We start from the raw sequence: 24,844 nt of genomic DNA, 5'->3' as shown, positions 1-24,844 counted from the left end.
CCATAATTGCAAATTATTAGCAACTTCTGATCGAGATATACTGCACCACCGCAACGAATAGTAATGGATTGAGGATTCAGCGGGGCGCAATAATATTTGGAGTCTGTTTAAAATGTCATGTCTGGAAATCAATGTACATAATGTAAGAGTCACGTGAATTGATAGTATCACTGGATTGAATATTCCGACATCGCAACTTCAGTTGGTTCAGTAGGCCTGCGTGACATACAATGTACATTGTGAAGCATGCATAATAAGAAAATCTTTCTCCACTCCTCTGTAGTACCCCATTGACCAATGAATTGTTTGAAGCTGGCCCCGAATGATTATACTATTCCCCTCAATCGTGAAACTAAAATCCCAATCACACAGTGTTATGTGGGAATTCGATCATTGTGTTTCGCGAAGCGAATGGAGCAGCGGACGATTATAAAATAGGCCTACTCAGAAGTTTTAACATATGATCTACCAGAGCCGTAACTGCCGCACCCAAACCCGCAATTGGGGGAGCTAGAAGAGGCCCAAGATTATTTCGTTGGTCGTTTGTTGGAAGATATTCATTCAACTTGAAAATATTCGTCGCGCGTAGCGCGACTTCATGCCCCAATATGTTTATTGTTTATATTCCAATTTCATCAGTAAATTAGGACATAACGCTCATATTTTAGAGAAATAGGCATATCGGCGCCGTCGATCACCACACATTGAACAGGATTATGACTTTAAGATTAGAGGTGGGCCACAGCACATTTTCAAACCGGAAAATGGGCCACGGCCAAGAAAGGGCTGAGAACCCCTGGCCTAGGCGATGTAAAGAGGAGGCATGCACACTGAACGAAAAGTAAAGAAGATGGTAGAGAAGAAAGCAAGCAACAAGAAATGAAATGGCATGTCATGGAAGGCGAGATCGATAGGTCGGTCGTGGTCCGGTAATCTTGAGGATGGACTAATATTCATTTAGTAATAATTGCTTGTATTTCGACTTGAATGTGATGGTAAAGTTATTATGAATTGACATAACTCGAGTAGCAGTGATCGAGCAATGACAAACAGTGATTTCCATGAATACCTGAAATAGTCGAAAAGTTAAAAAAAAGCACGAATCGGGACACGATATATCAGACGAATGACTTCGATATAGTGCAATAACCGTCAGATCTGAAGGCAGTCTCAAATCATAGGAACTTGAGTAGTCAAAACTTAGTTTAACATGCTACTGAAATGTTCAGTTTAGTAGCACCATGGCTACTGACTACCAGAGTTAGACAACTTGGCAATTGAATTGAATTATGTATTTGTAAGAAATACGACAAAAATCAAGTTCCGTTCCTATCAAATCAAAGTCCATTTTCATAAGCCTGAGAATGGCAAATGTGTATACACCAAGCTTGGCTCGTTTCACAGTATATAGTTCTCCTGTAGCATTTTCAGGAAAACCTCCAATTTGACCTATACGAGATTAAGGTTACGTTCTGCTGAAAATATACTGCTAGTCAGTGTGATGTCCTATTACACCATGAAATCAAGGCATCGTGGTTGTCCATGTAGTAAGTAGAGTTCCTGACGTATCTAGGTAAAGTTCCTGGAATGCTCGTTGTTCATTTAGTAGCCTGTCGTCGCCTGCAAAATCGAAGAGCTTCAGATGAATATATCTGTCGCTCTGATATTAGAAGTGGATGCCTTACTTTTCCCGAAGACATAGTATAATAATCAGAAGCACGGTCAAGCAGAAAATCGCTGCGATAACTACAGTCGGCCATGCGAAGGCATCACTGCAGCTGCAGTTACAGGAACTCGGTGATTCGGTCACCGACTGACCAAATACAGATACCACACAGGCAAGAACTTGTATAATCACTCCAGCTTCAGTCATAGTCTCGATTAACCTCTCCGCTATACACAAGGTCTTGAAACAGCATACATACTAGCAAGAACGAAGTTATAAATAACACAGCTGCTAGGCATTCACTTATACTGGCATATCCTCCTGGGACACAGCATCCAACGCAATTTTAACAAGTGATTCGTTTTTTAATGCAAACCAAGTTACATACATCACTACAATCAAATTACATACGACAAATTACGAGGTAAAAAACTGTACGCGAAACCAGCGTAATATCGGTAATTTTTACGAATAAACTGTAACGATAAATCTTTCGATTAAGGAAAATATCTATGGTCAGCAATACATGAGACGTTTACAATACAAGGTAACAATATGCAATATTCGGGGAACTTTGAGACACGGGTTGTGAGTAACGATGATTGGAGAGTGCGAAAACTCATTTGCAATATCGCGTTAAGCTCGAGCAATCGACAGACATATATATAAACTGAGGATTATCATGCAATATATCCTTAATTACACTTGGGTGTCTTTAGAAAAATGTAAACGTAACAAAAAAGCTCTACAAAAATAGCAATGGCAGGTACGTTTTTCCATTATCTAAGGTCCACCATGTTGATCAGGGCTGTGAAATTAACTCAACCGCTCAACTGCTATTGGAATATGAACAGCATGAATCTATGTGGCCATTCAAATTTTAGAATCTCAAGATTTGCATTTTTTGCAAAAACTACCTCTACTTGTGCTATGCAATTGGGAATCCCAAAAAAATAACAAAAACAAGTGGATTTCTGAAGACATACATAGGCTACATGGCTAAACCAATCACATTCAGTGTTAATATTTGCACGCAAAACCCAACTTCGAATGTATCGCTTATGTGTTCACACCAGCAAGTGACTTGGCAGTATTTACACGGGTTGATCGTGGCTGTGCTGCATCCACCCCACAAACTAATTCTACAGTATCTTCGGCAGTGGTTCTCAACTTTCAAGATTGCGGGCCAGTAAAATTTGGGGATCGGTGAACTATTAAAAATGAAGCCTAGAATTTAATTACGCCAAAAGTAAGCAACTCAAAACTAACAAACGGAACTGCAATTTGATGAGAAGCTTGCTACCGTCTTTTTGATGTTACAACTATTGAAGTTCAGAATGGCAAAGTAGGCTACTGCTAAAACCTACAACTCGATTTTTACCGTTTAGGTTTCTTTAGAACGAAATACGTTTTCTCTGTTTGCTGGATTATATTATACTGTGACATGTTACTAAACGGTACTGTCTAAGTACATTAAATTTTGTATCTAAAGTCTCTTTTTATACTTTAATATATCACTAGTTTCGGATGACACGAATTTGACAGTAGATCATGGATTTCATATCACGTCATAAAGTGCTCTAAATTACAATCCAAATATCTAACTCAGTTCAAAATTATACATTGTATTTCTCTAATTAATGGACAAGCCTTCCATACCTCATATCACTTCAGAAAGTGTTCGACATTACGTTCCACATTTAGAAATCAGTTTATAATTTGAAGTTAGATTTCTGTAATTATTGGGCAGCCTTCCGTGCGCTTTGTAACTCATCAGAAAGTGTCCTAAATTTCTAAATCAGTTTAAAATTTGGAGTTTTATTTCTAAAATTAACGGATAAGCCTCCCATGAGCTTCATATCACTTCAGAAAGTGTTCTAAATTACATTCCAAATTACTAAATCCATTCAAAATTTGGAGTTATACTGCTCTAATTAATCGACAAGCCTTCAACCTATCGGATTTTGCAATAGAGAATAAAATTAAAACATATTTAGCAGACCGGGACCCTGTTTCACGGCGGACGAGAACCACTGCCCTACAGTATGAGATAAAAATTGAAGTTGTATCGCGAATCTGATACCAACAGAGACCATGCAATTACGCGAGGCACATAATATCGATTCCGGCTACTGCCAAACGCCGACTCTCTGGTTGTCTTGATTGCCGGTCTCCTCAAAGAACATAAAGTCGATGAGAAATACTGCGCCGAGCATGCAGGCTTTCATCTTGACGTCGAGATCCATCGGAAACTGCACGCCAAAGTTGTCGGCGTCGGTGAAGTATTCCTTCACCAGACCAGACCATTGCTTTGAGATCTTGCCGATTTCCGTTCCTTCCTTGGTCTCGACCTGAAACGGGATTTCAGACCAGTTAGGAACAACTACTCTCCCTCATTCAGCCACCAAACGTCTCTTCAAGAATACAACTCATTTCCTTGATTTGATGACAACTAGTGCACTAAAGGCCCCCCCAACCAAATAAGTTGTCGGCATTTGTGCAATAAATCCTTGTGCTTGATGACTTTGGATTACAAAAAAATAACAGCGCTCAAATATTAATACGCTCCGGTTGGCGCGAGAGAAACTTGTCGTACAAGTTATGATTTGCTGTGCGTCGCAAGTATAACAAGTTGTTACAAATTCGTCGCAACGACTAAAGTTAGGGATCAATGTTATTATCCCATATCAAAGTTATTCAATTTATTCCACGTCAGAAAAAGTAAAAAAATACTCACAATATTCATCGGTGCTGCAAGTTTTTTCAACCACACGAGTGCGCACCATACAACAGGTTGAAAAGCTCTAGACTAGTGGCTCTCAACCGCTGTTACATCCAATATAAGGTTAGGTAATTTCAAAGGCTTTGCATGAAATTTTATTGTTAACGACACTTCTGTCAGTTCCTTGCAGGTTCACTGATTATTTTATCAATAAGGCAGCATTTCGTGAATTTTGGAAATTTCCACCGAATGTGCTGTGGTAGGCCTATATCTTGGCAGCGAAACCAGAAACTTTCTTAACAACGATACTCTTGTGTTACGATGAATTTTCACAGAACAATACAACGACATTTGGCAGCATAACAGAAACCGTGTAGTCACATTTCTTTGAAAAGGAACCAAACAGTAAAAACAGAGTTTATGGTTTTAACAGGACTTCGCCTTGCATAGTAGGTATAGTACAGTATCAAACAGACATAAATAATAGCCAACACTGCCGTGCAGAGTTTCCAAGTTTTCAAATCCGGGCGGAGAAGGCTATCGATTGAAATAATTCGAGCCAAAGAAAGACAGAGATGCTGCCGGATTAGCTTGGCTCGAGCATACCACAAGTACTTAACGTGCAGTTAAAAATTTATGAAGGGACAATGCGTACGTTTAGCTTTTGTGACACCGATGACGTTATTTAACTATGTCGTTCGCATGCTCGACCACTAATCGAACCTCTAACAATTTTGCAAACATACGTAGCTACTACTTTGTGACTTTGCTTTAGAATATTCCAGTTGTAATGGAACGCCGAGGATCTGTTTCTCAATCTTTTTGACCTCGCGAACCGCTAAAACTTCAATCAAAATCAACCCTAAACTTAGTTACGGCAAATGTATGCAACTCAAATGTAATGTTGGACATTTTTTGTATGTTAAGGACTGTTGACATGAATTCAGAAATATCTAGTCGCAAACGAGTTCTCAAAGGGTGTGAATAGGTATCCAGTGATGCTATGGAATGAAAATTAATGTGTAACCTTTACATATGCAGGGTGCAATAGGAAAATGAGAGGTAAAAAAGTAGGCTGCTCAACTAATATTCAATACTTTGGCGGTATCGCATTGCAGATGCTCAATCAATAACGCACAGCTACTTCAGTATTTCATAAAGTCACAGCCTACGATGTAACAAATGCAGTACGCAGAGAGATCGATAGTTTTCCAAGAATCAATTGGAATATAAACACCAGAGTTGGTCAAAGTACCCAGCGTTTGTACTCAAGTAGAAGTAATGCCAAATATTTCTCCTCAATTACAAGTACAAGTAGTGGTTTCCAATATATAATAAAACTACTTCAAGTGGAAGTAGAAAATAAAGGTTTGAAAAGTACTCACGCAACAAATTTCAAAACGTAGATTTGGTTGCGGGCTCACATAATTTCAACAGTTAATCAAAGGTGGTTGTTCTAGAAAATTGCAGGTCCCACCTTCTCGACTACCGCAAAATGACAAATGAAACTAAAAATAGCTTCAATTTTGAAGAGCTTCTTGGAGCTACAGAACTTCAATATACCACTGGATAGTATATTCATATTGAAATGAACCCGAATATTTTCGGCTGACACTCGTCAGGGAAAACGGTCAGCAACTACTAGAGAATTAGAAATAACATTGTATATCATCACAACGGTGACGTCATATTTTTTGATATGATTGTTGATATACAAGGTCCTTCCCGATTCTCAACTAGTTGCTGACGATCACCCTGACGAGTGTCAACCGAAAACATTCGGGTTCAATTCAATGTGAATATACTCAGGCGCGTAGCCAGCCAAAAAGTAAGGGATGGGTTTGAAATAAACGGAGCGGGGTTTCGATTTTTATAGCATCAATTCATTAGGATCAAGTAATGCGTAAATGACAATTATACAATCGCCTCGCGTTGATGAACTTACGCGTATGAAAAACTTGCCTACGCGTCCGGAAGTGTTGTCAATTAGCGAGTCCCTTATCTCTAGCGAACAATTAAATACGCGAGCTTTCTCAACGCGTATTACGCGCTTATTAACGCATATTACGTAGCCTCGGCGACGATTTGCACAAGTCAAAATGTCCGAGTTGTTATGGAATCTGTTCTATAATGGCACCGATTTCAGGTGATTCAGTTTCAAACCTTTCTCATCTTTTATAACTCAAGCATTGACACACTTCTTCCGATGGTTATGTTCAAGTATTAGCGAAAATCAATTAGGTATGTACGCACGCTAGGGTTGTTCAGAATTGACCGACTTTCAAAAAGTCTAGGTTTTCAGTCCGTTTCCCATGCCTTATACCTTAAAAACAAATTCTGGATACTTTTTTTTGTAATTCATCCCCTGCATCCGTGTGCATTTTGCCGTTTTTTCATGCACCAAAAATATTCTTCGGAATTTGGGGATTCCCCCGTTGTGAGTGACTCGACAGCAATCGCATGTGTTCTCATTGACGTGAAGCGCATGTTCTAGCGTTGATGACGCGCTAGGCACGGCAGTGAAATGGGGATCATTGATTACTCAGGTGTTTTGCTGCTTTGTTGTTGAAGAACTGTGTTTACGATTGAGGTGCAGGACTTACCAGGTAGCTTTTTGGCTAATGCTGTTAGCGAGTCTAGCGCAGGATTAGTGATTATAGTATTGTAGCAGTATTGAATTATTCGATCTAATGGACCTGATACTCTTTCTTGTCTACTGGGATAGAAAACAAAGCTTGTAAATGTATTTTTCAGTGACTGTGGAAAACAGCCAATCGGTTGCTCTGAATTTTATGTTATTTCCCAAGATAGCAATATACTGGTCGGAGTATTTCCAATTTAGGAATCATTATCTTCCAGAATCAATAACTGGATCTAATCCGACTATTCTTGCTCAAGTTGTGCAGTATGTGTTTGACCTAAGAGAACTGAAATGTTTCCAACTATTCTTTGTTGCTTGACTGAGTTGATGTATATTTATTTTTCTAGGATTAGCTCTAGTGCGAAATGTCTGAAAAAAAAGAAAATTACCATCTAGTGATATAGTATCAAAGAAAACTAGAAGATCACGGTCGCAGACACAGCATTTCCTAGCTGGGCCATCTGAGGAAACATTACGAGATCGAAGCTGCTTACTCTTAGGAAAGTTATGCAGTATGTGTTACACCTAAGAGAGCATACATATGCAAAAAATGAACCAGTAAAGTTACACATCCAGGACGTAGGAGATGAAGTACGGTAATAGGTTTTTGGTTCCTGGCTGCCACAAAGACCATCACACAAGTCAATGCCATTGAAAGATTAGAGACAGTGGGAAAACAGAAACCAAATGACTGTCACTAAAGAAAACTGCAGGCTAGCAATATGTATCAAGAAAACAAAGTGACTTTGAAGCCAACTTGAGTAAGCTATGGACAATGGGCATAGAGGAGCTCCTGACGCGATGACGACAATTGAAGCAAGTACACTTCTCTCCGGCGATAAGAAACATGAATACAAAACATTTTATTAGGATCAAAGGGGTCCGTGATTAGCAACGATTGGTGGCAAAGATACAGTGTTGAAAGTGAAAACCATGCAACAAAAGAGACGGACCATGAGTGCGAGAGAGTGCATCAGCTTCAAGTAGCGAAGGTGAATTTACAGAGAGCTCATCTATATCTTCGCAGGTAGCTGACACTTCCCACAGCAGTGATTTCGAAGTGGCGCAGTTGACATCGGGTCATTCCTTTAAATTTGTGACTCTAAAAGCGCCTGTAAATCTGTTCAACGACAAAGACATATGCCAGGTTTCTGATCGCTTGAAAGTCAGCGATAATGCTGTTACCATGATAACTGCAGCACTGATTAAAGCTTGCGATGGTGACCCTAATGACTTTCATCTTTCAAGATCTGGAACCTATCGACGACGCATTGCAAATCGTTGTAAAATTCCTAAGTCGATTGTTGAATAAATAGCAAACGATCCACCAAAGCACATCTCATTGCGCTGGAATGGAAAGCTCTCTAGGAGTCGTTTAGGAGAGCAATTTGAGGCCTTGGCAGTGCTGGCATCGTCTGCGTGTTCCAACGCATTTGAGAAGGGCAAACTTCTTGGCATTCGAACTCTGAGAGTGCTACAGGAAATTACGGGCTGATCCGTCATTTGAACTGCTGGAACTTTATAATTTAACAAAAATGTCGGAGCTCTTGTGTTTGACGCAACATCCTCAAACAATGGAAAAAATAAAGGTGGTGTTCTGTTACTTGAAGAATTGATAAACCGGAAAGTTTTCTACAGTGCTTGTCGCCATCATATTCATGAACTAGTCATCCGGGAGATCTGGAAGTGAAGTGTGTATTTGGATCGGCGACCACAGGCCCTGAAAACACAGATTTTAATACCTTCCAAGAAGTGGAAAGATATTGATCAATTAAGAAGCTCTAAAACACTTCTGTTCGATGAAGGCAGCGGGTTGGCGATGAAAGCTGATGAAGCAAAGCAAGAAATAATTCCACTGATTAAGCCATATAATGGAAAGCAGAAAGAATTCTTGATAAGAGATGAATACAGAGACTGTGCAACAGGCGCCTTGGTGATTTTAGATGAACAATATGTTGATAATCGTTTTCGCAAGCCTGGTGCTACTAATAGCACTGGATGGACGAGTCAAGTGCTGTACTGTCAAAAAATGTTCATGTGGAGTGAGCAAATGGGCTATTCTGAAGAGTTCATTAGAAAGTTGGTATGAATAAATATTGCCCAGTTTTATGTCTCAGCTTGAAAACTGGTATTGCATGTGACGCACAGAGTAATGATCTCAAATTCCTTTATGACATGACGGACTTTACATCATGCGATTTCGCGGTTGCTGATGTGGCATATAAAAAGATGTTAAAACATCATTGGCATCTCACCGAGGAAATGGTGGTATCTACAATGTTCTCGGCTAAACCAATGATTCCTGACAAAGTGAAGGAAGCGATGGCTGCTAAATTGCTGCAAATGCCAATTCTTGAACGATTTCGCAGATGTGTACCTCTGAGTCTAATCTCTGACTCTGTCTCTGAGCCAATGAGTATGGTTGATTTAATTGGACCGGAATCGTGGTTTCTATTCGATGCTATACATACTGAACATGATTAGTTGGGTCTTCCAGTTTCGGAATGGCATACTGATCCGCATTTTGTGACTGCTTAAGAATTTGTGAGTACCGTAGTGTTGAAGTAGTTAAAGACGCAGCAGAGCGTTTGGTAAAATTGAATACCGACTTTGATGCTTTAAAAATAGATGACAAAGAACAGCGGGCGAGCCTCTTACAAGCCGTGGGAGATCACGGGAACAGATATGCCGATTTCTCTAATGCAACCATTTCATCCACCTGATTTAAGTAGTATTTGCCAAGTTGATCTATTTCTTTTCCTTCTTGTTTCGTTGCCTGTGAACAATGTGATGTTTAAAATGTGGCTGTGAGTGAATGTACATTCACAGTTGTATTCTTGCACATGGTGATCCCGGAAATTGATGGACAATCTCAGGTAGGGTTGAGGAGTGTAGGATATGTGATCCAACAAAATGACTATCCGTCTCAGGCAGTTTTGAGAAGTTCTAAGGGAGCGTGGGACATGAAATGGTGCCCTGAACCGGCAATACTTTCTATAGTAAGGTTATGTAGCACTCCAAACCGCAATAGCTGCATAAACCCAGCTTATATATGACGTTAACTAGCCTAGTCCGAATGCCGATACTCAAATTTTAGTGGAATCCCCTATTTTTAGCCGATATTCTTCCAGCTCAAAATGCACACGGATGCAAGGGATGAATTACGAAAAAAAGTAGCTAGAATATGTTTTTATGGTATAAAGCATGGGAATCGGACTGAAAACCACGACTTTTTGAAAGTCGGTCAATTCTGAACAACCCTAACGCACGCACATGTTTGCGGTCGATTGCGGACATTCGATGTCATTCAGTTTAGCGATGTCACTCTTTGGTCACAATCGCAAATCTGCATACAATCCATCGAGAGATAGGAGCCAAAGCATGCGAGGCCCGAGACCCGATCATTAGGCTAGCGATGATATCTTTCGTATCAGGCATATTGCGGATGTGACTGTTGTGTAGGCCAACGATGATACGGTGCGCGCCAGGCAAAGCAGAAGCGATTGTGCAGGCCATCGATGGTATAGTTCGCACCGGGCCTATTGCAGACGCTAGCAACGCTTGCCAGCGCGGCAATCAAGGACTTAATTTTGCAATCATCTCAGCGAGTCAAGTCTCGTTAGTTTTTGCAGTGCACAGCCAAATCTCGCTAATTAGAAACACGCTTGTCGCCAATTGGTCGCGGCCGCGCGCAAGCCTGGCCCGGCTATGTTGGAGGAATTCACCAAAATACGGTCGCGTAGATTGAAGATTGCAGTTTGAATGCAGTGTTCTTCAGATAACCTATTGCTATTTCTTTGTTCTTTGTTCATATTAAACATTCAAATTGTAGATCAAAGTTGTGTTGCCGTGTATCGTTGAATGCGTGAGATTAAGTATCCAATTGTTGAAGCATATACCTAATATAGGTTTGGGTTACCATATTTTGGAATCGGGAAAGGAGGACACTTTTTCAAAATTTTCAAACACAGAATACCGGCGGAATATCCTGAAAAAGTGGTAAATTTCTACCACTTCGTAGTCGGTTGACAAAAAAAAAGGACGTACGGCAACCCTACCTAATAGAGCTCTAAATTTGATGAGATCGCGGGCCACCCGACAATTACGAATTACGCGTCGCCAGTTAGGTGAATACTGCAATACATCCAATATTATTAGTATTGATTACGCGCATTCAGAAAAGCGACGAGTTGAGTATAGTGTCCTACATCTACACTGTGAAACATTATACGAGATAAATTACCTCGTCTCCCTGGCACGCACGTGAAAAAACAAGCCCTCTCGCATGTACTGTACACACGAGAGAAGTCGCCAGAAAAAAGCCATCATATGTATCGAGTCATATCATTGCGCAAGAGCGTGCTACAAATTAGCTAGTGCTACCGACCGACGAAATATTGAAATTGATCGAGGGCGGTTTCGCGTAAAGGGAAGGGGTTATGCGTTTCAAAAGGCAGGGGTTTCGACCCCCGAAACCCACCCTGGCTACGCGCCTGAATATACTATTCAATAGCTTCGATTTTAGAAATGATATTCAGTTACCAGAATTGTTTTTCCCGAGTTATTATGAAAATTTCACTCATAAAATGACGCAAACATACCCTAAAACTAGTAAGAGTGAGATATTTTGCCTTAAAATGTCCAGCAGAATTGCAAGCAGTATAGAAACACAACCACTTGAGTAAGGAATTCGTAGTCAAAAAAAGAAGACATACTCCATATTACTGACCACCTCTGATCAACACAACACCATGACCGGTGAAGTATGGAAATATATCCTGGATGCTAGGCCTAACAAACAATGATTAGTAGCCCCACAGAACATGAGAACACCGAAACTAGACTACTTCCTGTGATTGTGACACAGCTGACAGCATAGCGCACCAGAAGTGACGAAATCCATGACAGAATTGATTCAAGTCGTAAACTACACATTCTACTACAAAATTCTAAAGATTCGAAGTCTCCAGAGTTGAAGCAGACCACAAACAGAAGTATGTGTCGGAAGTAACAACAAGATTAATGCAAATGAGTAGACAATCTAGACATACTTCAGTTACGACTAGGGCTGAGAGTAATTCGAGTCGAGTATCACTCATTATGACATCATAACAGTACAGAGGATGCGGAAAATGCAATATGTACCTTTTATGTGACCACAAAGAATATAATGCTAGTTCTATATCACATCACATATTTTGTGGTATTGTTTGACCATTTCAATATTATTCCACTTTGTAGTAATGCTGTAGGTTGATCGCATGTTCACAGATTTTTCATTTCGGATAACATGGGTAACTCAGGGTTGAAACTAAGTCACAAGGTACCGACTCACAAGTTAACCGCACTTTTATAGCTCTGACTCTAGTCGAGTCATTTTCAATTCACCACCGAGTCAAGTCCAGCGAAGTCACTGTGTTCACTGTTCAGTTTCGGGTTCAATCCGGTTCAACCGACTTTTTTCAACTCTGCTCGAGTGATATAGAATGACTCGCATTCATAATATTGTAATTTTCCTCAGTCTCAACAGTTTCTGGCCCTATTTCCATAGTATCAGGACTGATAGACGAAATACCAATCATGAGGTGACTTCGCTATTCCTCGAAGTTACTATGAAATGTCTGTATTGGCCGTCCTAGTCTCGAGTCATATGACTTTGTTCGAGTCATGCACAATGACTGGAGTCATTTCTCACATTTGAAAAAATGACTCGAGTCAAGTCGAGTTACCAAAAAATCGCGACTCGAGTCATTACAACCCTGATTAAAACTAGACTTCTCGTTGATAAATTAACGTTTCATGATGAGGAGCAAGTAACTTCAGTACTGTACTGACTCGAGTTTCATAAAAATTATTACTCGACTCAGATTTGAGTACTCCAATCATTGTTCCCAGCCCTAATAACGAACGACCATTGGCATATGAAGTGCATCTGATTTACCTTGAATTCCACGTCGCCACAGGCATTGCAAGTGAAGCACGGGCCCTTGATCTTCAAGACAGTATCGCCATGTTCATTTTTCACGTCGAACTTGGGATACAGCATATCCCATTGCTGTTCGATCGAGCCAATAACAGTACCTGCAAACACAAGAATTGAATTTCACAACAGTCGGTAAGACACAGCTGCTGCATCATATCATAATCAAGTCCTTGAGACAACTCAACATAGCAGTTTAGACCATTGAAGAAATTATCAAGGCAAGCAGTAGGTATGGCGGTATACATTAAAGCTGTTCAATAAAATGTTTGATTTCACATTCTTCATTGACACAGTGCTGAAATTGATAAGTTGGCTAAAAACAACGCAGTACAAATTCGGCTCAATTCCAGCCAGCAGCATCACACAATTCCAATGTGAAATTGCTACTACCTATTCTATAAATAATAGTCTTTATGGTGGCAACTTTTGTCACTTGTTACATAACATATGACTGGACATCGTGTTCTAAGGGATGCCGGAAGGGATAGTGATGCCGGTTTCAATTGTCTACATCTTCAGAAGGGCTTGTGATAGAGTTTGGAAGAAGAAATAGCTAATTGATTAATAGATTTGCTTGAAATTCACTTCATTGAAATAGATACGTTGAAACCATTGTGATATAATTTGTATATTTATATATTGAACGTTAATGATGAACTGTAGACTTGCGATTGTAATGTATCCGTATAACCGTACAAGGCCAATAGTACAGCAGAAATACTAAAATCATAACAAATCCTGCAAATTAAGATGATCAAGATGAACTATTGTGACAAACTGTTTGTAAATAATTCAATTGACAAGGAATACCTGATGGAGTTTCACTTCACACACAACAAGTACACCTATAGAAATGAGTATACTATGCGAGTGTTATACCCGGAAGGAAATTAGACAATACCGCTACTGCAGCTAGTGCCTACAAGAAAATACAGAAGCATATGTTATACGTTATAACCTTTTACGATATGTATCATACCACTAGCAATATATTGTCCATGCTTTTGTCTACGATATCAAATACAAAAAATCCAGCTACCTTAATCCATTTATACACTGATCTGATGTATACCAATACGATTATACTACTACAAATGACGAAAAACATCAATAGACCAACATAATGAATGAAATTTGACCCAATTTGTCTAAGAATGAGAATAAGGTAGCAGGACTCCAACAAGCGCTTTAGCTAAGGCTTCCTATTTCATGAAATAATAATGAGTAAAGTTTTGAAATTAGGTTAAAAATCACCAATGGAATTCTTACGGATGATGTCACTTGTGATATTCTGCTATTATGAAAGAAATAGGCCTATACCAGACAATTGTACCATACTACCATACAACTATCGGAAGCAGTTCAAATTTCATATCCTGTAACTCCATTGATCGGGAATCAACACAATACATCGATTGTCAATATTACAAACATCAATTCTTTGATATGTCTGCAGTTATTCTGAATTACATTACATTACTTATTACATGGCACACATCTTCTGCCAATCTCATGATAAGAAAATTATATTATGAAGACCTAAAAAAAATCAATTCATAGGTCCCGAGCATCAAACTAAAAATTGTGCTCCAAACTAGAATTTAGTCTGTTGGGAGATACAATTGCAACTTGCAATATAATATATTATAATCAAATTGACTCTATTGAATTAGGCAGATTCATTTGAAATAATGACCGTACTAAATGCAGCAAGTAATTGCAGTAAGATATGCAAGTCTTGTCAGGATCTCAAGATTCCATATCAAATCAGCAAACCAAATCTTGCCTTCACGTCATACCATTTGTGCCTAACTGATCCCAGCACTATTAATTCGTGGTCAAGCTCAAATAGCGGCTCTCGGCACTTTCGAGCTATCAGCTGGTACGCGAGCTCGGTAAAAATGCTCGAAATGGTACAAGAGAACAAAAAGTTTGGGAAGCACGGAGTTAGATTTGATAAAATTTCCAGTCAGGAATAGACGATGTGGATTGTATACAACTCCCGAGTGGAATCACTTTATCTCAAATTTATAGGCGTGATAAAAATGGACACTTTGCCCTTGCACTTCGAGCGGCCAGTAACAAAGTACTTCTACTTCAAGTTAATTTTAAGCGGTTATGTTTTTAGACTGCTTACAACAAGGCTTAGAATATGAATTGGAAAACGCTACTTCTACTCGAGTGGAAATTTCTGGTATTCCATCTACTTGAGTACCAATGATGACTAATTTGACTCCTTTTCAGTTTTCTGGGCAAAATTAAGCCTGTAATACTGATGGAATCTGGCTCACAGTCATAAGATCAGTCTTTATACACTTTTGACATCACGTCCACTGCATCAGTGCTAGATTTTACTCTAAATATCAGTAATTTGTAATTTGCTCGTGACTTTTCTCTGCTCATTTTTACAACAAAGTTCTACGGAAATGAGACAGAAACTTGCTTCTGCAGCTTTGAAGCCCAGAACTAGCTTTCTAGCATAAACGGCTGTCAAGATATGGCAAAATAACCCGTTTTCGGCTCGTTCCGTGAAATTGCACGGCCACTAGAGGGTGCAGGAACCTGACATCATGATGGAAGTATTTCATTTGATATTTGGGACCATAACATATCAAGAAGACATTTTGAAATCCAAATTTTTCTATTCTTCACCACACCCTACTACAGAGTCAACCTAACCTGGTGGAGATGTTATTGTCAGCTCTTGCAAGCAGCACGGTGTCCAGCATGAGGCGCAGCGCAGCGGTCTCTCCAGATGCATCACCTCCTGTTGGTGATTGTCCAGAATCTTCATTTCAAAGTTACGGCACGGGCCGCAACACTGCCTGGTACAACAATCGCTCTGTTCGGCGGCAAAGTAAACTTTCTGCCCAAGGCTGTTCTTGATCTCATACTTGTTTGCCGTTTCGAAACCTAAACACAAATTGATTAATTTGTCGTGATTAATATGTAATAAAAGAATATTGTTAGCAAAGAAAAGTGGCATGTTGTTAGAGTCTGGTTAGCTACTAGGGCCCTCGTCATAGAGTGTTGACTATCACTGCAGAGTCTTGCAGTCTCGAGAATAATCATATCAAGGCTAACGGGTTAAGTATCAACATCATCAAATATAATAGCAATTTCCACCAGTAACTAGCCTTATCAAGTTACCTGTTATTAAATACCAATAGTTCAACAAGTTACAACCCTTATACCAAAAAATCACTTCAATGAAAATAATAATCCAATAGTTCAACCAGTCACTAGCCTCATCATACCAGTAAATGCTTCCAGCAATTCAACTTGTTGGTGCACCAAAATCTGATCAACTTGCGTCAGATACTCCAGTCCCGGTGGGCATCCCGGTATCCCCGTGGGTGCTTGCATCCATCCGCGCCCCCCTTGTGGTGGCGCTCCCTGAGCCACGGGATTGTATCCTTGTTGTGGCGGAGGGGCATAGCCTTGAGGTGGTGGAGCCCCATAGCCTTGAGGCGGAGCCCCGTAGCCTTGCTGGGGTGGTGGGTATCCAGGTTGCTGGTAGCCTGGACCTGGAGGGTATTCGCCTTGTGGGGGATATGGGGCACCAGGTTGAGGCTGGCCTGCAGAATAGCCTTGTTGAGCCATAATGATGCAGGAAATAGAGTAGATGTGAACTAACTTGGATGTTTAATCTACGAATAAAGGTAATCACATTGTTATAGAAGTAATTCAAGAGACTGTTAGAGATGAAGCTTCATTATACAATTGAATAATATATTCATATTGAAATAAAGCCAAATATTTTCGGCTGTGATGTTGGTCAGACACATATAATTTTTGCACAACTTAAAAAACTAACCAAAATAAAAGATATAGATGCAAGACTTATACCTAGAAACAACGCTTTAAAGAAGTCGGCCAAGGGCATGTTCGACTCAGTTGTGGCTACAAGCCATGGTAACGAGTAAACAAAGAGTGATGGTGTTGTTACGAGCAAAACAATGAGTGACAGTCTTGTCGAATGATTCCATCAATACATTACCAACGTACGACTGCAAACCAACTATTAGACATGATAGCAGTTGGTACATTGGAATATGGTTACTAATAAATAGATGAAAACAATGACAGACTAGTGCAGTAATAGATAGGTAAAGGTTGCAAAGGTTATCTGCGGCAGACAAAATACTGTGCTCAAGTAATGTATTGAATATAACAGTTGATTTAATGCTACATTATTAACAATAACATATCCAAAATAGCATCGAAGTGGTCAGACTGCAGTAACATATGTGCAATATTGCGACAATACAAGCATAGGAAGGCACCATGATGCAAAATTTATAAAGGCAGGCATAAATGAATACTACAATATTGAATTAAAGAAAGGCTATAGTGTCCTACTACATGAATATTCACAAAACATATTAAATATCCGACTCAGACAAATCTGTGAGCTTTTCAAACCCATTCATGGTAGAGTAAAGATACAAGAACACAAAATATAATATTGTTTGCACACATCCTGCCACTACCTTAATCACATCAAAATAACCTTCCATATAGTAACGATATATCCAGTTGCCAATGTAGCAAAATTTATAAAGACCAAGAGGAATTATGTAAAGATATGTTATAGTCTCAGCTTTGCCAGACCTACTAATCATTATAAGTTGCGGTATGATCACAACAGCTTCAAGATACACGCTGAAAGTCCAGCAAACTTCCAACACACTGAATTCATAATTAACAAGCAAAGCTAGGCCAGCACTGATGATGACTAAAATGGAAAGGTAAAATGCATCATTATGGCTGTCATACGTATCACGGTACGCCCAATAGATTAGAACAATTGTCAACAAGGACAAAGTGAGTAATACACATTTCCCGATAATCAGATAATATGAAGAAACCCCTGCTCCATCAACAACGAGGTCCAAGTATCTTGTTGCGAACACCAGAAAATATCCAACTTGAGTCTTTGCAGAGAGCCCGGCACATGATTTCGTTCTCCACATTTTCCCGAGCAGAGCCAAGATGGCAAAGAGATGAAACGAATCACCAGTTACAGAAATAATATTCATGTTCAAGCCGACATCAATGATACAAGATTAAGTTGAAGACTAAATGACTAAGGGAGGAAATGTCATGAATAACAGAAAGAACATAATATCATCAGGAGCCAGAGGAGTCTAATGATACAGTTCAGACTTCAGAGTGGAATTGGTGGCAATGTCAGGGCATCCCTAAAAGACGGAGAAGCGGAGGCAGCGGAGACAGCGGAGGCAGCGGAGAACGGACCCTAAAACGCGGAAGCAACGGAGACGGCGGAGGGAGTCAAAAATGCCGATTCCTAAAAGACGGAGACAGCGGAACTAGCGGAGAGCGGAGCTTTCGGTCATTAACCTTTATAGACACGCGCGACATAGCGGACGGATACTGAAAGCGGAGTTCGGGACCCGCGAAATGGACATAGCGGACGGTTATATAATATAGAAAGCGGAGATCAGGGCGTATCGGAAGATGTTTCGAAGCAGTGGAGAATAACGGAGAAGTCAGCCATGCGAGTTCAAGGCCAATTTGGCGACTGATTGCCCGTCGATGAGATGACATAGCGGACGGATACTGAAAGCGGAGTTCGCGGCCCCGCGAAATACACATAGCGGACGGTTATATAATATAGAAAGCGGAGATCAGGGCGTATTGGAAGATGTTTCGAAGCAGTGGAGAATAACGGAGAAGTCAGCCATGCGAGTTCAAGGCCAATTTGGCGACTGATTGCCCGTCGATGAGATGACATAGCGGACGGATACTGAAAGCGGAGATCGGGGCGTATCGGAAGATGTTTCGAAGCAGTAGAGAATAACGGAGAAGTCAGCCATGCGAGTTCAAGGCCAATTTGGCGACTGATTGCCCGTCGATGAGATGACATAGCGGACGGATACTGAAAGCGGAGATCGGGGCGTATCGGAAGATGTTTCGAAGCAGTAGAGAATAACGGAGAAGTCAGCCATGCGAGTTCAAGGCCAATTTGGCGACTGATTGCCCGTCGATGAGATGACATAGCGGGCGGTTATATAATACAAGGAAAGAGGAGATCGGGGCGTATCGGAAGATGTTTCGAAGCAGTGGAGAATAACGGAGAAGTCAGCCATGCGAGTTCAAGGCCAATTTGACGACTGATTGCCCGTCGATGAGTTGCCATAGCGGACGGATACTGAAAGCGGAGTACGGGGCCCCGCGAAATAAACATAGCGGATGGTTATATAATAGAAAGCGGATATCAGGGCGTATCGGTAGATGTTTCGAAGCAGTGGAGAATAACGGAGAAGTCAGTCATGCGAGTTCAAGGCCATGCAATTTGGCAACTGATTGCCCGTCGATGAGATGACATAGCGGACGGATACTGAAAGCGGAGTTTGGGGCCCCGCGAAATAAACATAGCGGACGGTTATATAATATAAAAAGCGGAGATCAGGGCGTATCGGAAGATGTTTCGAAGCAGTGGAGAATAACGGAGAAGTCAGCCATGCAAGTTCAAGGCCAATTGGGCGACTGATTGCCCGTCGATGAGATGACATAGATGAAGGATACTGAAAGCGGAGTTCGGGGCCCCGCGAAATAGACATAGCGGACGGTTATATAATATAGAAAGCGGAGATCAGGGCGTATCGGAAGATGTTTCGAAGCAGTGGAGAATAACGGAGAAGTCAGCCATGCGAGTTCAAGGTCAATTTGGCGACTGATTGCCCGTCGATGAGATGACATAGCGGACGGATACTGAAAGCGGAGATCGGGACGTATCGGAAGATGTTTCGAAGCAGTGGAGAATAACGGAGAAGTCAGCCATGCAAGTTCAAGGCCAATTTGGCGACTGATTGCCCGTCGATGAGATGACATAGCGGACGGATACTGAAAGCGGAGATCGGGACGTATCGGAAGATGTTTCGAAGCAGTGGAGAATAACAGAGAAGTCGGCCATGCGAGTTCAAGGCCAATTTGGCGACTGATTGCCCGTCGATGAGATGACATAGAGGACGGATACTGAAAGCGGAGTTCGGGAAATAAATATAACCGTCCGCTATGTTTATTTCGCGGGGCCCCAAACTCCGCTTTCAGTATTCGTCCGCTATGTCATCTCATCGACGGGCAATCAGTTGCCAAATTGCATGGCCTTGAACTCGCATGACTGACTTCTCCGTTATTCTCCACTGCTTCGAAACATCTACCGATACGCCCTGATATCCGCTTTCTATTATATAACCATACGCTATGTTTATTTCGTGGGGCCCCGAACTCCGCTTTCAGTATCCGTCCGCTATGTCATCTCATCGACGGGCAATCAGTCGCCAAATTGGCCTTGAACTTGCATGGCTGACTTCTCCGTTATTATCCACTGCTTCGAAACATCTTCCGATACGTCCCGAGCTCCGCTTTCAGTATCCGTCCGCTATGTCATCTCATCGCCGGGCAATCAGTCGCCAAATTGGCCTTGAACTTGCATGGCTGACTTCTCCGTTATTCTCCACTGCTTCGAAACATCTTCCGATACGTCCCGATCTCCGCTTTCAGTATCCGTCCGCTATGTCATCTCATCGCCGGGCAATCAGTCGCCAAATTGGCCTTGAACTTGCATGGCTGACTTCTCTGTTATTCTCCACTGCTTCGAAACATCTTCCGATACGTCCCGATCTCCGCTTTCAGTATCCGTCCGCTATGTCATCTCATCGACGGGCAATCAGTCGCCAAATTGACCTTGAACTCGCATGGCTGACTTCTCCGTTATTCTCCACTGCATCGAAACATCTTCCGATACGCCCTGATATCCGCTTTCTATATTATATAACCGTCCGCTATGTCTATTTCGTGGGGCCCCGAACTCCGCTTTCTGTATCCGTCCGCTATGTCATCTTATCGACGGGCAATCAGTCGCCAAATTGGCCTTGAACTTGCATGGCTGACTTCTCCGTTATTATCCACTGCTTCGAAACATCTTCCGATACGTCCCTAGCTCCGCTTTCAGTATCCGTCCTCTATGTCATCTCATCGACGGGCAATCAGTCGCCAAATTGGCCTTGAACTTGCATGGCCGACTTCTCCGTTATTCTCCACTGCTTCGAAACATCTTCCGATCCGTCCCGATCTCCGCTTTCAGTATCCGTCCGCTATGTCATCTCATCGACGGGCAATCAGTCGCCAAATTGGCCTTGAACTTGCATGGCGGACTTCTCCGTTATTCTCCACTGCTTCGAAACATCTTCCGATACGTCCCGATCTCCGCTTTCAGTACCCGTCCGCTATGTCATCTCATCGCCGGGCAATCAGTCGCCAAATTGGCCTTGAACTTGCATGGCTGACTTCTCCGTTATTCTCCACTGCTTCGAAACATCTTCCGATACGTCCCGATCTCCGCTTTCAGTATCCGTCCGCTATGTCATCTCATCGACGGGCAATCAGTCGCCAAATTGACCTTGAACTCGCATGGCTGACTTCTCCGTTATTCTCCACTGCATCGAAACATCTTCCGATACGCCCTGATATCCGCTTTCTATATTATATAACCGTCCGCTATGTCTATTTCGTGGGGCCCCGAACTCCGCTTTCAGTATCCGTCCGCTATGTCATCTCATCGACGGGCAATCAGTCGCCAAATTGGCCTTGAACTTGCATGGCTGACTTCTCCGTTATTATCCACTGCTTCGAAACATCTTCCGATACGTCCCGAGCTCCGCTTTCAGTATCCGTCCGCTATGTCATCTCATCGACGGGCAATCAGTCGCCAAATTGACCTTGAACTCGCATGGCTGACTTCTCCGTTATTCTCCACTGCTTCGAAACATCTTCCGATACGCCCTGATCTCCGCTTTCTATATTATATAACCGTCCGCTATGTCTATTTCGCGGGGCCCCGAACTCCGCTTTCAGTATCCGTCCGCTATGTCATCTCATCGACGGCAATCAGTCGCCAAATTGGCCTTGAACTCGCATGGCTGACTTCTCCGTTATTCTCCACTGCTTCGAAACATCTTCCGATACGCCCTGATCTCCGCTTTCTATATTATATAACCGTCCGCTATGTTCATTTCGCGGGTTCCCGAACTCCGCTTTCAGTATCCGTCCGCTATGTCGCGCGTGTCTATAAAGGTTAATGACCGAAAGCTCCGCTCTCCGCTAGTTCTGCTGTCTCCGTCTTTTAGGAATCGCCATTTTGGCTCTCTCCGCCGTCTCCGTTGCTTCCGCGTTTTAGGGTCCGTTCTCCGCTGCCTCCGCTGTCTCCGCTGCCTCCGCTTCTCCGTCTTTTAGGGATGCCCGCAATGTCACGCAGAACTTTCCGTTAATTTACTTACTTCTATGCAGAAAAGCTCTCATCAAGCAGAATTTATTTCAAAAATTGAACCGAGATTCCATAGCGGGATACAGGTAAACTGTTATATTAATGGAAATTTACCGGGGTGGCCGGGTGGGTAGCAAAGACCATACCCCTATGCTAAAAACATCAGATAAGATAAGCTATAGGCTCTTTTCAACTATATTGAGGCTCAGTAATTTCAAATATACGGCATATACTACAGTTAAAGGTATTCATATATCTGCTTCCTAGTTCCCTTTATTTTTGTTATGTTAACTGCTGTCACTGACGAGTAGGAGGCTGCGTTGTTTTCACTTTCTGCCAGTGAAACAATTTCCCATTCAGGCTGTAGCTGACTTGATGGTCTCCCGATCACTTAAGCCTGGGTCTACATTGGTTTACAATTTGCTCTGTATTAATGTGTTTATTGGAGGAAATGAATAACATTCAACCCGTACAATCGTACCGCAACCACACCAAACGCATTAACGTCAACAAAACATCGCGCCGTACTAGTATTGCAGCGTCTTTCAGCGCAGCAAACGGGAAACATTGCACCACATAATTATTACTGCGAGTAACTTTCCGTGCCTGCAGCTACACGCTACAGACGCATATTCACGTCACGGGCATCGCTTCCGCTTGTAGCTTCTCATTAAATTGAGGCAATGACGTAATTTTGAGAGAGAGATAGAGACAGCGAGGGTGTCGAATTTTTGCAATCATGGAATGGCAACAACCAATTTTCCACTACGTTCCGCTTCGCTGAGGCTGGAAACGGGATTTACTCGCGGCGGTGGCTGTAGGGTTTCTGGCAATCCAAAAGCTATCGGCCCGAATTTACTGAATCTGGTCTTGATCGAAAGCTACTGTCGCACCGATTCCGAAAATATAAATTAAAATATGATCAGGCACCGAAACCACCCTAAATTCGCCCTCCAAATCTGAAATATCGGCATTGCCCGAACAATCGGAGAGCCGCAATGGGTCATTGTTTTGCGTTCAGCCGATCCACCGATAATTCATACCAGAAAAACGATTCAACGATGGGTTTTGCCTGCAGGATTCGTTGATAAGATCAAAAATATGATTTTGAACGAAAAAGCGATACAGGAAATAATACTGAATATAATGTGATCAACGAGGCGATAACGATGACGAATAAATGTTTTTATGCATGCATGAATAAATGAAAAAAAAATCCCCATAAGGAACGTTGGGGATTTTCATTGACCAATCTGACAATAGTCTCAACGTGTTAATATGCAATGCTATTATGTGTCGGGCATGGATCTTGTGTTATTGAAAATTAATATTATCGGACCGGGGATCCAACCCACGACCTACCGTTCTAAATGCCGGACCCTATATCACAACGCTATCTCGTGAGACGAACAGAAGACATCCGCGCAGAGCATGGTATACTGCAATTGTATATCGACTTGAAATATAGCGAATTCATTGAGACAAATGATGCTCATCACAACAAAATGACGTGATTTTGAGCGAACATATTTTACAATATAGCCTAATGGCACTTTGTTGTCCGACACAATGTAGGCATACAGTAGCCTACATTCTTTCTCCTCGAGTCGATCTTCATACGGCGTCTTTACGAAAAGCCCAGATTAAGACCTGGCGAATGTCGCATGCGAGAAAGTGCAAAAAGACACGAATATCATTAATCAAATGTATACCTATGTCCGGCATCAATATAGGTAGGCCTATATAAAGTTACCATAGCGTGAATGCTATTTGCTATATTGATTGAGTGATTGACCTTGACCATAGCCAGTGGTCATTTCTCATGGTCGCATGGCCATTTCGACACATTATATCTGTCTATTACGTCTCATTGTACAATGTACATACTCAAGTACGCGTAGAAGTAGTCTTTTTAAAAGCAGCCTAAAACTACTTGAAGTAGAAGTAGAATTGACTGACTTTAAATCTACTCAAGTATAAGTAAGTAGTTGTGAAAACGATCGTAATTCGTTCACATATAGACGGTTAAAAGCTGCAAATTGAGCTATGCGAAAGGTGTAGAGCTTGATTCATATTGATGCATACCAAAAGGTATAAATTTATGACAGCATAAGCATTCATGCACATCATGGGATAAAAATGATAGCATTGATATGGGAATGCGATACTAATCCTCTGTTTACTCAACACCCCGATTTAGAAAATATCATGGTATGGCACCCTCCCCCATATTACAAGGCCCGTAGTTTCGTCGAAGAGCACCACAGAGAAGTGGTGTCGGATACGGTGTTAACACTTCGCGCGATTAGTAAACGTTAATAAAAATATGGCTGATCGTAAAAATGCCATATAGGGTAGCTTTATTTTCGGAAAATGGAGGCATTACTACACTTGCCTTTATGCTTCAACATGTATGTTCTCCAGACAAAAGAACTGAAACTAATTAGAACTCAAAGTATGATACTGGGAATTGAAAGAGAAATATAAATAAAATACTACTTCTAAAAATGGAAAATATATTTCATGTCTTTTGTCCAGAA

At 41.5% G+C, this 24,844-nt stretch overlaps 1 protein-coding gene and 2 long non-coding RNA genes across 3 annotated transcripts in view; 1 reads left to right on the top strand and 2 right to left on the bottom strand.

The window, feature by feature from the left end:
- LOC145447775 (uncharacterized) overlaps positions 1–24,844 on the bottom strand; it is a 244,252-nt gene that overhangs the window by 84,845 nt on the left and 134,563 nt on the right. The gene's annotated exons all lie outside the window — the stretch shown is intronic.
- On the bottom strand, positions 2,011–18,186 carry LOC145447849 (phospholipid scramblase 2-like). Its single transcript, XM_080326116.1, has 4 exons — positions 16,270–18,186; positions 15,692–15,925; positions 12,971–13,110; positions 2,011–4,017 (listed from the first exon to the last, which is right to left on the bottom strand). Exons 1-4 carry the CDS (start codon positions 16,613–16,615, stop codon positions 3,796–3,798), a joined length of 942 nt encoding a protein of 313 aa, XP_080182242.1. The 5' UTR covers positions 16,616–18,186; the 3' UTR covers positions 2,011–3,795.
- LOC145447850 (uncharacterized) lies at positions 6,289–9,871 on the top strand. The gene is made up of 2 exons (XR_013917731.1): positions 6,289–9,112; positions 9,178–9,871. It is a non-coding gene; the product is annotated as an uncharacterized LOC145447850 (long non-coding RNA).

Source organism: Botryllus schlosseri, chromosome 10 (genome assembly GCF_051294905.1).
Source record: "Botryllus schlosseri isolate E-star chromosome 10, Bs_hap1, whole genome shotgun sequence".
Classification (NCBI taxonomy): Eukaryota; Metazoa; Chordata; class Ascidiacea; order Stolidobranchia; family Styelidae; genus Botryllus; species Botryllus schlosseri.
The sequence above is the reverse complement of the archived record's forward strand: the minus strand, read 5'-3'. Positions and strand labels throughout refer to the sequence as shown.

Coding starts and splice junctions, on each gene's coding strand:
- LOC145447849 (XM_080326116.1), bottom strand. CDS start 16,615: ATGGCTCAACAAGGCTATTCTGCAGGCCAGCCTCAACCTGGTGCCCCA. Junction 15,926..16,269: donor ATTGCTGGAAGCATTTACTG/GTATGATGAGGC, acceptor ATTTGTGTTTAG/GTTTCGAAACGGCAAACAAG. Junction 13,111..15,691: donor GACAATAACATCTCCACCAG/GTTAGGTTGACT, acceptor TTGTGTTTGCAG/GTACTGTTATTGGCTCGATC.